A 14,239-nucleotide genomic window follows, 5' to 3' on the forward strand; every position below is an offset into this window, starting at 1 on the left:
TTTCAAAATGTTTAAGAAGCTTCATTTAAAATTAAATTAAAATGCTGTTCTTACGCCGCCAGCCTGCTCAGCCCGCTGCCAGCCTGGGGTTCTGTTCACCTAGGCTGGCAGCGGGCCGAGTGGGGCCTGCGGCCGGGACGCCGGCTGGCAAGGGGCCGGCAGCCGGGACCCCAGACCTGGGGGGGGTTCAGGGGTCAGGGCAGAGGGTTGAGAGTGTGGGGGGGGTCAGGGGTCAGGGCAGAGGGCTGGGGGGCTCGGCTCGTGGGGGTGCTCCCAGCCCCCTGCCCTGAGCGGCTCAGGGCAGGGGGCTGGAAGGGATATGCCCTGTTCCACCCCCTTCCCCAAGGTTCCGTCCCTACCTCTTCTCTGCCTCCTCTACGGAGCAGCGAGCACGCTGCCACTCGTCCCCCTCCCGCTGATCGGCGCAGGGAAGGAGAGGAGGAGGGGCAGGAAAGCACCACGCTGGGGGAAGAAGCGGGGGAGGAGGGAAGCTTGGCTGCCGCAGGACCAAGCTTCTGCCTCCTGCCCCCTCAGGGGAGAGCGGTGGGCGGGGGGGCTGAGTGGGGTTGGGGGCCGGGACCGCGGCAGGCAGCAGCATGCCACTCAAAATCGGCTTGCGTGCCGTGTTTGGCGCGCATGCCGTAGGTTGCCGACCCCTGGTATACACTTTTGATATATAAGGCAACACTTCCTCCATTTTGATACCACTGTTGTCAACAAAATTTAGCTGTGATTTGTTGAAATTTGTACTGAGCATGAGGAAGATTATGATCAAAACATAGCATGCAGGGAAGCACTAAACTTACAAAAGCAATTGAAGGAAGTTTCAGAGACTTGACAGATTGGAGAGTGGTGATACTACTGGTGCAGTCTGTGGGCATTTGGTTTGCTGTAATCAATATCAAAGAATGAGAACTGCACAAGGATTGAATCATAAAATGATTCAGAAAAACTATGGCATCTCTGCATGACTATCATGCCTGATCCCAAATGTTAGTCATAGATTGAGCTCAGAACTGGAATAAGTTGAAATGTGGCGGATGGAAATGTAAGAGAGAAGGAAGGAACTCAACAAATCCAAATCTATGTATGTTGTCATAAGAGGTAGTCACAGTTCATTTAATCAAAATGGTGAAAAATTGTGGAATTGAAATCCTGAAAGACAGGATAGTTGAATTCAGATTTATCATATTTTTTAAAAATCTGCACTCTTCTCTAGACAACTCAGTGTCAGTTGAGCATGTCTTTAGCCATTAAGATTGTTTTGGTTAAAATTCTGTGACAAAGGTGATGAGAAAGCAGGTAAGTACTGATACTGAAGGGCTATAACAAAGGGGACTCAACTAATGTGTCAGATTTCAACATTTGGGACATTCTTTTTCATCTTACTAATATTTAATTCAGGAGAAAGTTTTCTAGCATGTATGATAGTATTGTTATTGCTAATTGTTGTATATCTTGTAACTATCAGTTTTCTTATTTAGTTCTCTCACAAAGTTCACATTGAAAAACTGTGTGAAATAAAGAAAATATACCTTCAGCAAGAATTCAGGCAGCTGCAGAAGACCTCTTTGTCTTTTCCTAAAGATAATTCAGATAACCAGAATGCACACCCAGATGAAGGTAAGTATCACAGAAGAAACAATATGCAGATACTAATTTGAAACCCTCCTTGAGGATGCAAGCGTAGCAGAAGTACAATATATTTGTATTATTTGTTTCAAAGCAAATAAAATAGATGGGGACAGATCATCTGTTTCCGTAAGTTAGTATAGCTCCATTAAGTCAATGAAGCTATGAAAACTTATAGCAGCTGAGGATCTGACCTATGGGCTCCAAACCAGCAAATAGATATGCCCAGACTTAAGCCCGCTGGAATCAACAGGGCACTGTGCTAATAATGGGGACAGTCAGATAAAGGCACATACCTATTATCACAGTAAAAACCGAAAAAAAAGTTCTTTCATTATCCTTATTTGAATGCCTGAGAGAATATGTAAGGGATAATCCTGCGATGGTAGGGGAATTGACTAAGACCACCTTCTGGTTCCAGCTTTAACTTTTGATCCTATGTAGACGATTCCTATTAGAATTTTATAAGAATGTAAGAATGGTCATACTAAATCAAACCAATGGTCCATCTAGACCAGCATCCTGTCTTCTGACAGTGGTTAGATGCTTCAGAGGGAATGAACAGAAGAGAGCAATTACTGAGTGATCCATCCTGACATCCAGTCCCAGCTTCTGGCAATCAGCGGTTTAGGGACACCCAGAGCATGAGGTTGCATCCCTGACCATTTTGGCTAATAGCCATTAATCGACCTATGCTCCATGAATTTACCTAATTCTTTTTTAATCCAATTATACTTTTGGCCTTCACAACATCCCCTGGCAATGGATACCACAGATTGAGGGTGTCCGATGTGTGAAGAAGTACTTCCTTACATTTCTTTTAAAACTGCTGCCTATTAATTTCATTGGGAGACCCTTGGTTCTTGTGCAAAGGGGTACATAACACTTCCTTTTTCACTTTCTCCACACTATTCATGATTTCATAGACCTCTATCATATCCCCCCTTAGTCTTCTCTTTTCTGAGCTGAACAGTCCCAGTCTTTTTAATATATCCTTATGTGGAAGCTGTTTCATACCCTTAATCATTTTTGTTGCCCTTCTCTGTACCTTTTCTAATTGTAATATATCTTTTTTGAGATGGGGTGACCAGAACTGTATGCAGTATTCAGTATGTGGTCGTACCATAGATTTATAGTTGCATTATGATATTTGCTCCCTTACTATCTACCCCTTTTCTAATGGTTCTTAACATTCTGTTAACTTTTTTGACTGTTGTGGCACATAGAGCAGATGTTTTCAGATGATGACTCCAAGATCTCTTCCTTGAGTGGTAACAGCTAATTTAGACCCCATCATTTTGTATGTATAATTGGGATTGTGTTTTCCAATGTGCATTACTTTGCACTTATCAACATTGAATTACATCTGCCATTTTGTTGCCCAGTCACCCAGTTTTGTGAGATTGCTTTGTAACTCTTCACAGTCAGCTTTGGACTTAATTATCTTGAGTAATTTTGTATTGTCAGCAAACTTTGCTACCACACAGTTTACCCTGTTTTCTATATCATTTATGATCATGTTGAACAGCACAGGTTTCAATACAGATCCTTTTGGGACCCTGCTATTTACCACTTTCCAATATGAAAACTGATCATTTGTTCCTACCCTTTGTTTCCTATCTTTCAACCAGTTTCTTATCCACGAGTGCACCTTCTCTTTTATCCCATGAATGCTTAGTTTGCTTAACAGGCTTTGGTGTCAGATTTGGTCAAAAGCTATCAGCCGGATCACCTGTGTCCACGTTTCTTGACACCCTCAAAGAATTCTAATAGATTGATGAGGCATGATTTTCCCCTAGCGATATTGACTCTTCCCCAACATATCATGCTAATCTATGTGTCTGATAATTCCGTTCTTTGCTATAGTTTCAAACAATTTGTCTGGCATTCCATTAACTATCCTCCACTTATCTGGTACAGAGGCTGATTTAAGCGATAGGTGACAGTAGTTCTGGAATTTCATGTTTGAGTTCCTTCAGAACTCTTGGGGGAATACCATCTAGTCCTGACTTGTTACTGTTTAATTTATCAATTTGTTCCAAAATCTCCTCTGTTGAAACCTCAATTTGGGACAGTTCCTCAGATTTGTCACCTAAAAAGAATGGCTTAGAGGTGGGACTCTCACTCATATCCTCTGCAGTGAAGGCCAATACAAAGAATTAATTTAGCTTCTCTGCAATAGCCTTGTCTTCCTTGATTGTCTAGTGAGCCCACTGATTGTTTTTGATATACTTTTAAAAAATTGCTGTTAATTTTTGTGTCCTTTGCAAGTTGCTCTTCAAATTCTTTTTTGGGGCCTAATTATACTTGTACACTTGACTTGCCAGAGTTTATGCTCCTTTCTATTTTCCGCAGTAGGATTTGACTTCCATTTATAAAGGATGCCTTTTGCCTCTTTTACCATCTGTTGTTTAGTCACTGTAGCAATTTCCCCCTCTTACTGTTATTTTTTTTTTTTTTAATTTGGGGTATATATTTATTTTGAGTCTCTATTACGGTATTTTTAAATCGTTTTAATGCAGCTTGCAGGTCTTTCGCTCTTGTCACTGTTCCATCTAATTTCCATTCAATTAACTTCCTTGGTTTTGGGTAGTTCCCCTTTGTGAAGTTAAATGCTATTGTGGTGGATTTCTTTGGTATTTTCCCCTCTAGAAGGATGTTAAATTTAATTACATTATGGTTGTTAACAACAAGTGGTTCAGCTATATTCACCTTTTGGACCAGATACTGTGCTCCACTTAGGACAAAGTCAAGTACTGCCTCTCCCTTTGTGGGTTCCAGGACTAGCTGCTCCAAGAAGCAGTCATTAATGGTGTCTAAAAATGTTATCTCTGTACCCTGTCCTGAGGTCACATGTTCCAGTCAACCTGGGGAGAGTTGAAATCCTCCATTGTTATTGGGTTTTCTGTTCTCGTAGCCTCTCTAATCTCCCTGAGCATTTCACAATGACTGTCACCATACCGGTCAGGTGGTCAGTAGTATATTCCTAGTGCTAAACTCTTATTATTCGAGCATGGAATTTCTATCCATAGAGATTATATGGTACAGTTTGATTAATTTAAGATTTTTACTATATTTGACTCTATGCTTTCTTTCACATTTAGTGCCCTTCCTGCACTAGCATGATCTACTCTGTTATTCCTATATATTTTGTATGCTGGTATTACCATGTCCCATTGATTACCATTGTTCCTCCAAGTTTTTGTGATGCCTTTTATATCAATATCCTCATTTAATATGAGGCACTTAAGTTCACCCATCTTAGTATTTAGACCTCTAGCATTTGTATACAAGCACTTACAAAATTTTTCAATATTAAGTTGTCTGCCTTCATATGATGTAATTAAATCGGATTCTTTTCCATTTGACTGTTTCTCTTCAGTTCCTACCTGTACTTTATCAACTTCTATCATCTCCTTTTTACTAGGATATAGAGTATTCCCTTTAATAAATCCTCCCTAACTGATGTCTCTATCTGAACTTGTGCTCCTCTTAAATAATCTTAAAATGTTAGTGCATTAATTCAGTAAAGCATTTTCTGGATATTACATGTATAGATTTAATAATAATACTTAGCATTTATATAAGACTTCATATCTTCATAGTACTTTACAAACATAATATAATCCACATAATACCCCAGTGAGGTGGGAGCAGTGGTGAGTAGTAGTAGTATTCCTATTTTCCAAATGGGGAAACTGAGGCAGAGTAAATCCAAAAAGGAGTTAATGTCAAAACGAGGATTTGATCTTTGGTGTCTAGGCTCCTAGGCCTATGATTAAAATAAGAAAAGTGGTGGGCAAATTGTGAGAATTATTTTTGCCTCGAATAATAAGGTAGGGTGTTTGCAAGTAACTCTTATTCCTTATGTATTTCATGTCTTATTAAAATAATAACATGCAGTGGTTATGTTCTGAGGTTAGAATTTTCACTTTTTCAGAGCTGTGGCCTGTATATATGGAATTAACCAATGGGAAGATATATGGCTGTGATTTCATTGTCAGTGCAACTGGAGTTGTGCCAAATGTTAAGCCATTTCTTGATGGTAATAATGTAAGGGTCATTATTAAATATAACTACTGACTTCTTTTTAAAACAAAAGAAAATATACTTTGGTAGCTATTTTATGTTACATTTCCTAAGATAAAATGTTGAAAGGTAAGGATTTTGCATGTTGTAAACAAATTTAAAATGAGGTGTATGCTATGAAATTGAGTACTCTAGAAAGTCCTAACATATTAAAAAATGAATTTCTGTAGAGTTATGGGCTCTTACAATTGGACCAAATCAATATCAAAACTGGAGTTAAAATTTGAGAATTCCTAGCTCACAGTTACATGTTGACACCATGAGATTATGCTGCTTTCCATACTTATATCTATGTTAAGAGTGTTGTTGTTTTTTCGTAGTTTACGGTATTGGGAAAACACCAGTCACTAAGCAAAACATACAGCTGATATTACAAAAACATCTTTGTTTCTTACCTAGTGTTCAGTACTGAGGTATGAAATGTAAATTGTGAATTACTGCTATATGTTGACTCGCTTGTGAAGTCACTCGTACTCCTTTGTTACATCCCTATGGGATATCAGTAAATTAAAAAAAACAAAAAACAAACAAAAAAAACCCTTGCAAAGCTACACCATGTACTAAAAACAACGTTTTATGCTCCCTTAGGGTTCTATGCTTTCTGTAACACCAAGGAATTAATGTATGCTGATGTGTTACAATGGAGTGTAATCTGGCTGACTTCCACTTCAGGCGATCTTAAGTTAAAATAAGTTTAGAATCATAGAAGTACCAATGACCGTCTTACCAATGCTACATCTGGATTTTCGAGTTAGCTCACTTTAAAAGAAAAATATGTGCAGATCACTTGTAAAACACAGCACTGATCTCAGTTTTAAACTGTGTTCTAATAGTTTTTATGTGAATATGAACAGCACATATTAACATGCTCTCTATGGGACTACAATTTAAAACCACTATGAAAATTAAGTTAACACTGAATATGCCCAGCCGCTTATTAAACAGATATTCAAACAGAGCATATTACATCTGTAGTCTGTACTGATTGCCTGTTTTGGATTGAATTTGAGGAGTTGATTTTGACCTATCGGTATAAATCCCTTAAATAATATGGAGCCTTTCTGTGTGAGAAACTGCCGTTGGGTGATTTTGGGAAAAGGGACAAGATGTCTGCTGCTGATCAAGCAAAAGGAGGTGGCAGGGAAGTAGAAAGAGAAGAGCTTGAGGAAGGCTGGAACACATGGTCAACAATTTGAACTGGATTCTGAAATGAATGGGGAGCCAGGGAAGCAGTTTGAGGGTGGGGGTGGTGTGATAGCACTTCTTTGTATGTGTGAAAAGGTGGGAAGCAGCATGCTGAACATGTTTGATCTTGGTGAAGCTGTAAAAAAGGGAGCTGCCATAGCTAATAGCATCACTTTTTGATATTGGGCCAGATTAAATTAATTTAGTTGGTAAATTTACAGAAGGGATTAATTTCGTCCATTATATCCAAATGGGATGCTGCTGTAAATAAACTAAATAAAAGAAATGAGATTGCAGCAGAATAGTATTGCTGTATTCAGGAATGAAGGCTGACTTAAAGTACAGGGTAGGAAAAGAATAAGCAGCCTCTAAAAGAAGAAACCACACCACATTTTTTAACTAATTTATTTTTGCCATTTTGAGTGTCTTTTTATGTTTGAATGATAACATTGAGTGGTATTGAGAAATTAAATTTAGCTCTTGAATATAATATGGAGAAGTGTTTTATTAGCTCAGCCAAAGATATTTAACCAGGACATACATAGATAGTTGGAAATGCTGCTTTAATGTGGCGTGCCTCCGGGAACCTATTTTCTTCAATTAAAATGAATGAGTTTTCTGTTTTAACAAGACAGTTTTAATTATACAAGCTGCTTTGTGGTGATGGTTTCTTCTCCTGACAGTTATAAGTAGTCCTATTAGAAGCATGGTTAAAGGTCACAAATTTGGCTAATAACTAGGGCTGTCACTTAATCACAGTTAACTCACGCGATTAACTCAAAATAATTGCGATTAATTGCACTTAACAATAGAATACCAATTGAAATTTATTAAATATTTTTGATGTTTTTCTACATTTTCAATATTGATTTCAATTACAACACAGAATACAAAGTGCACAGTACTCACGTTATATTATTTTTTATTACAAATATATGCACTGTAAAAATTATAAACAAAAGAAATAGTATCTTTCAATTCACCTCATACAAGTACTGAAGTGCAATCTCCTTATCGTGAAATTATAACTTACAAATGTAGATTTTTTTTCGTTACATAACTGCATTCAAAAACAAAACAGTGTAAAACTTTAGCGCCTACAAGTTCACTCAGTCCTACTTCATATTCTTCCAATCGCTAAGACAAACAAGTTTGTTTACATTGATGGGAGATACTGCTGCCTGCTTCTTATTTACAGTGTCACCTGAAAGTGAGAACAGGCCTTCGTGTGGCACTTCTGTAGCTGGCTTGCAAGGTATTTACATTCGAGATATGCTAAACTTTCGTATGCCCCTTCATGCTTCGTCCACCATTCCAGAGGACATGCTTCCATGCTGATGATGCTTGTTAAAAAAATAATGCATCAATTAAATTTGTGACTGTACTCCTTGAGGCGGAGAATTGTATGTCTCCTGCTCTGTTTTACCCGCATTCTGCGTATATTTCATGTTATAGCAGTCTCGGTTGATGACCCAGCATATGTTCGTTTTAAGAACACTTTCACAGCAGTTTTGACAAAACGCAACGAAGGTACCAATGTGAGATTTCTAAAAATAGCTACAGCACTCGACCCAAGGTTTAAGAATCTGAAGTGCTGTCCAAAATCTGAGAGGGATGAGGTGTGGAGCATGCTTTTAGAAGTCTTAAAAGAGCATTTTCTGATGCGGAAAATACAGAACCCAAACCACCAAAAAAGAAAATCAGCCTTCTGCTGGTGACATCTAACTCAGATGATGAAAATGAACATGCCTCAGTCCGCACTGCTTTGGATCGTTACCAAGCAGAACCCATCAGCAGCATGGAAGCATGTCTTATGGAACTGCGGTTGAAGCATGAAGGGACATATGAATCTTTAGCACATCTGGTACGTAAATATCTTGCAACGCCAGCTACAACAGTGCGACATTATAAACAAGGAGCAGGCAGCATTATCTCCTTCAAATTATAACCAACCTTGTTTGTCTGTCTGAGTAATTGGCTGACCCAAGAAGTAGAACTGAGTGGACTTGTAGGCTCTAAAGTTTTACATTTTTATTTTCGAATGCAGGGTTTTTTTACGTAATTCTACATTTGTAAGTTCAACTTTCATGATAAAGAGATTGCACTACAGTACTTGTATGAGGTGAATTGAAAAATACAATTTTTAAAATTTTTTACAGTGCAAATATTTAATCAAAAATAAATATGAAGTGAGCACTTTATACTTTGTATTCTGTGTTGTAATTGAAATTAATATATTTGAAAATGTAGTAAACATCCAAAAATATTTAAAATGGTATTCTATTGTTTAACAGCGTGATTAATCTTTTTAATCGTTTGACAGCCCTACTAATAACCTTAGCCTGCATTGCCCAGTGGTAGCCAGGGAACTGCCCTGTTGGATAAGAGACGTAAATGTGATTTTAAAATTGCACATTTTGGTTGAATGGAGTTGCTGAATATGGCAGAGACATGTGGCATGATGGACAGCTTTAAGACAAATACTATGTAAATAAGATGGGCACTTAACCAGGATGAATTTAAATCTCCTGGAGCATTCCAATTAAATGGCTTTTGCTAGGTTGTTTTTTTCTTCAGCACTGATCCATACAAATATTTAGTTTGCTCTAGGTGAAGATGGCGGTCTGAAAGTGGATAAACATATGCACTCTTCAGTAGCAGATATCTATGCAGCAGGGGATATCTGCACTGCATCGTGGGAACCTAGTCAGGTGTGGCAGCAGGTGAATAAATTTATATGCATTCTAATCCAAAGGTTAAATAGCACATTATTTTTGTACCTCTAATGTATGTACATATGAGGTTTATTCAAGCAGTATATCTCAATAGAGTGTGATGATTCTACCTGATATCAATGCACCTATAGTTTGTTTCTGAAGACCAAGTCACTCCTCATCTCTAGATGGGTGAGGTTACTAAGTATATACGATATGTGAACTGATATGTTCATTACACATAGCATGTCTATTAACCTTGTATTTTTTTAGATGAGGCTTTGGACCCAAGCTAGGCAGATGGGATGGTATGCAGCAAAGTGCATTGTAGCAGATTTTTTAGGGGAAACTATTGACATGGACTTCAGTTTTGAACTCTTTGCTCATGTTACAAAATTTTTCAATTATAAGGTAAGTAAACTAATTCTTACACAGTTAGTTTAAAAGCACTCATTATTTGGTATTGGCATCTGTTGATTTGATCAAACCAACCATCATGTCACTCAAACAAATGATTTCTTAGTTGGCTAATATTGATAAAGACACTGATTGTGTACTGTATATAATATTCTGTTAATGTTTCATTCATTGTTTTTTATTGATGCTAACCATGAAGGCTAAACACTAGAACTGAATAGAGGGCCTACAAACACAAGTCAGCTTATGTCAACGAACTTATCCTCCATCTTTGACACACATTGCTAGCTCTATCCTTATAGTGCATTCTGTGGTTATATTCACTGCAAACTCAACATGATGGCTGGTTCATTAAATGCTTTGCATCTCAATGGATGATTACTCTTAACCCCAACTCTTGAAATTAGTCATGTTCCAATGACAACTTTTTAAAGTAAATTGTCACTACGACTTCTGTGCCAAAATGATGGTCTTTATGTCATGGAAAAATATCCACGGAGATGAGATTTAGATCACCAAATTCATTTAATCTGAGATCTAAGAGAGATGCAAATTCAGTTTTCTACAGGTGATTAAATATATCTTTTGCCATCTGATTCATAATCCCGTTTTGTAACACCTGTGAAATCATCCTACTATCAAATAGACACAGTGCAGTTCCCAGTGTGGTCAAATGTCAAAGTGCTTTTTAAAGGTAAGTAATTTATTGCTCTTATGGAGAAGGAAATTAAATCACAGGGTGATAGCAGACTGCCCCAAGGTGATATAGTGGCAGAGTGAGGAATAGAACCCAGGTCTCTTGACGCCCAGTTCTCTGCTCTAGATCATGCTGCCTGTAAGCAAGTGAGAATTGTTTGTACACATCTGGGAGTAGAATTTCCCATTAACATTAACCCTTTTGGAAGTTTACAGCAAAGAGAAGATTCTGAATCATTGTGTTCCTCTTGTAATATCTTAATTTTTCTCCCCATCTCTAGGTGGTGCTTTTGGGAAAGTACAATGCTCAGGGTTTGGATTTAGACCATGAACTAATGTTGAGGTGTACCAAAGGGCAAGAATACGTCAAAGTGGTGATGCAGAATGGACGAATGATGGGAGCTGTATTGATTGGTGAAACAGACTTAGAAGAAACCTTTGAAAACTTGATTTTAAATCAGATGGATCTTTCAGCATATGGAGAAGATCTCCTAAATCCAAATGTTGACATAGAGGATTATTTTGACTGAAACAAAAACACTGCTCTCCATTATTTTATTTAGCGTTTGAACTTCCAGTGCTGTGGTTTATATAACAGTTTACTCAGAATTTACAGAAATCAAGTAACCAGGTGTAATTACAATTCTGGAGTGAAGATATTGTGCTGGTGCTGCCAGACACTAAGAGGCAGTTGGGTGTTGGGAGATATGTGCTGAAATGGAGCAGCACAAAAAAAATAAAATTCTTCAGCATATCAGGGCAAAGTGTAAATAAGTCTACTGTAAATCACATTGGGTGGTGGTGGTTTTTTTTAAAAACAAGAATTTTTCACATTTTAGTAATATAGTACTTGAAAACCTTGAACTGTGGCAACCCGATTGGAATTATATATTGTTTGACAACTGGCTTTTCCTTCCTTGTCATTCTTAACCTAGCAAATCCAGTGTTTTGGGAGTACTGCGCTGGCTTGTCCTAGAAGTGTCAGATAGCAACTTTGGGCAGGTAGAGCACAAAGGCATTTAAAGAAAGAGGTAGCAATCACACTGCATTTTCAATATCACCTGCAGGAAGACTTGCAGTAAAAGGATCCCCTGGGGGAGACTTACTCTTGGTAACTGCCATATCATGTCAGTTTGGGCATTATACAAATTTTCATTGGCCCATTCCCAAAGGGGAAGTCCAGGGCATGCATTAAGTTCTTTGTGGCCCCTTGTGTCCAAATGTGTGCGCAGGTTCTTCCCAGGTAACGGACACTGTCATTTAAGAAAGACACTTTTAAAGCGGGCTTGTTTTTGCTAAGACTTTTTTTCTCCCTCAGACTTATTTGCACTTTGTTTCCAGGGGGGAGTTTGTGGAGGTATTAAAGCCTAAAATTTGTATTGTGGCAATTGCCAATGGAATATTTAATTTTGAGCTGCAAAATAATTACATGTTTTTATTTCTGCCACTAAAATAAATTTACTATAACAATCTAGCACATAGTATGTTGGAAGTTATACAAGCAGCATGTTATAAATGGTGATGCAAGGGCGCAAACCAACTCAAATCTCAAGCATAGCTAGCTTTCACTATCTGGAAAATAAGTGCTCAAACGAGCCAAGAACTTTAGAATACAGGGAAGATATTTAGGAATGGCTTTACAGTGCAAGCTGCAGCAATGAGATATTTTAATATAAAAAAAGTTAATTTCCAAAGCAATTTTTTTTTCTTTTTAAAATTAACAGTACGGTGCACGCCACTGAGTCAGGATAGCCATTTTCATTGCAACTTCTAAAAAATCCCTTTAGCCTAATTATGTAGTACTCATTGCCATTCATAAATAAGCAGGAGTGAATTAATTCCACTTAAAGGGAAGCTTTCATTTAAGTGGTGGTTAATCCTGTATGAAATTTTAAGCTTTAGTCTTAAAACGTTGAAATTACTACAAGAAACAATAGAGATGAATCCAAACAAGTAGTTTTTATGCAGTACAAAACTATTTTGGTATCTGTGAATATCTCTGAAAAAAATGGTCTTAAATGGAAAATTAGTTAGACTATTACATTTATTCCCAAAACTATACTAGGGCTCAGAGCCAAAAATATTGAAACAAGGAAGTTCAGCATTATTACAGATGCTCCATCACTGACACCTGCTGTTCAGAGAAAGGGGTGTGTGTGGGAAGCATGACTGTATGAGAGAAGGATGAAACTTAATCCAAGCTCCTCACAGAAAAGGTTATTTATCATGAAGCACTAACCTACAAGCATCAGGTGTGACCGCCCTCCGTGGCCCCAGCCAAAGCAGAAGATAAATGTAGTTTTTAACCAACTGGAAAAGCTGTTAGATAAATACAGAATGTAAGAGTTTTGAAAACTTGAGCACACTAACCTTATAGGTACCTAAATATAGCTTTATTGTAGGTACCTATTTTTTAAAAAATCTTGACAAATGCATATTTATGTAGGTGATTTGTCAGAGCTGCGTGAGGAATCTTGCATCATGTCTGCTCCTATTAAATCTACATCTAAGCATGTGAAGTCACTTGCTTATTAAATTCAGCTATAAAAAATTTTCTTTTGGTGGAGGGGAGGGAGGTTGTACCACGGAAGACAAGAGAAGAGAAAGGTGAGTTTAGTTTTTAAAAAAATTATTTGAAGATTTTCTTCGGTGGTATGGACTGTTAATATAGACACATATGAAGATTTGGTACGGGAGCAAAAGGATAGTTAAGGTGATCAAAACCACACGTGGAAAAGTAGCTTTTTTTTTCCATAGCCATCATGTAATGCCTCAAAGCATGCTCCAGCATTCTGGTATGATCTGTTACCTGCCTACTGTTTCTATGCAGCAATTATTTAAAAAAAACTATTTAAAGAAGTCAATGACAAAAAAACTCTGACTTCAGTGTTTGAAGGATGAGGCCCAGGGGTAAAAGTATGTGTGGCAGGAGAAGGTAGTGATATTCTAAACTCCGCCCACACAAGTACCATTAACAGGAGACAGCAGATGTTCAGAATATAGTTACCCTTTGTGGGGGCTGAATATACGAAGCCCATCAGTTCTACTGGGCTTCACAGGGTTAGCTGCCCCTGGTTGTGGTTTGTGTGACCTGCTAGGTTGGTTCTTTGGGAGTTCAGACCTGCTAGAGCTCTTAACATTTGGGGAGGAAAGTGGTGGTACTCTCTCCCACCCACTCATTTAGTATGGCTAAAAAAGCTGTTGTTCCCAAGAGATTGTGCAGATCTTTATGATTTTTCCTCTTATCACTGAATGATCAATTAAATGTAAACATTTAGAGTATTATCATTAAGCATGTGATTAACATCCACTAAAACGAATGAGGCAGGTCACACAAACATCAGTGCAACAGCTAGCTTTGAAAAAGTGACCCAAATGTACTCAGCAACCACACCACAGAATCTTACAAATGGAATCTTGTGGAGAACAATGCTGTAGCATGAAAGAGGGACTGATATACCAGCACAGCCCTGATCAGGCCCAGCCCTGCCAACCTTATCCTGGAA

At 38.0% G+C, this 14,239-nt stretch overlaps 1 protein-coding gene across 2 annotated transcripts in view; it reads left to right on the forward strand.

Moving 5' to 3' along the window:
* PYROXD1 (pyridine nucleotide-disulphide oxidoreductase domain 1) overlaps positions 1 to 12,298 on the forward strand; it is a 37,246-nt gene extending 24,948 nt beyond the window's left edge. For both annotated transcript variants that reach the window (XM_024203256.3, XM_024203257.3), the window contains 5 exons: positions 1,485 to 1,623; positions 5,573 to 5,685; positions 9,507 to 9,629; positions 9,894 to 10,031; positions 11,015 to 12,298. In XM_024203256.3, coding sequence (XP_024059024.2) covers positions 1,485 to 1,623; positions 5,573 to 5,685; positions 9,507 to 9,629; positions 9,894 to 10,031; positions 11,015 to 11,263 — 762 coding nt within the window. In that variant the 3' untranslated portion in view covers positions 11,264 to 12,298. The remainder of the gene's footprint in view (positions 1 to 1,484; positions 1,624 to 5,572; positions 5,686 to 9,506; positions 9,630 to 9,893; positions 10,032 to 11,014) is intronic.
* Positions 12,299 to 14,239: the final 1,941 nt, after the last annotated feature.

The sequence above is a fragment of the Terrapene carolina genome, unplaced genomic scaffold (assembly GCF_002925995.2).
Source record: "Terrapene carolina triunguis isolate 2854851 unplaced genomic scaffold, T_m_triunguis-2.0 Scaffold112, whole genome shotgun sequence".
Taxonomy (NCBI): Eukaryota; Metazoa; Chordata; order Testudines; family Emydidae; genus Terrapene; species Terrapene triunguis.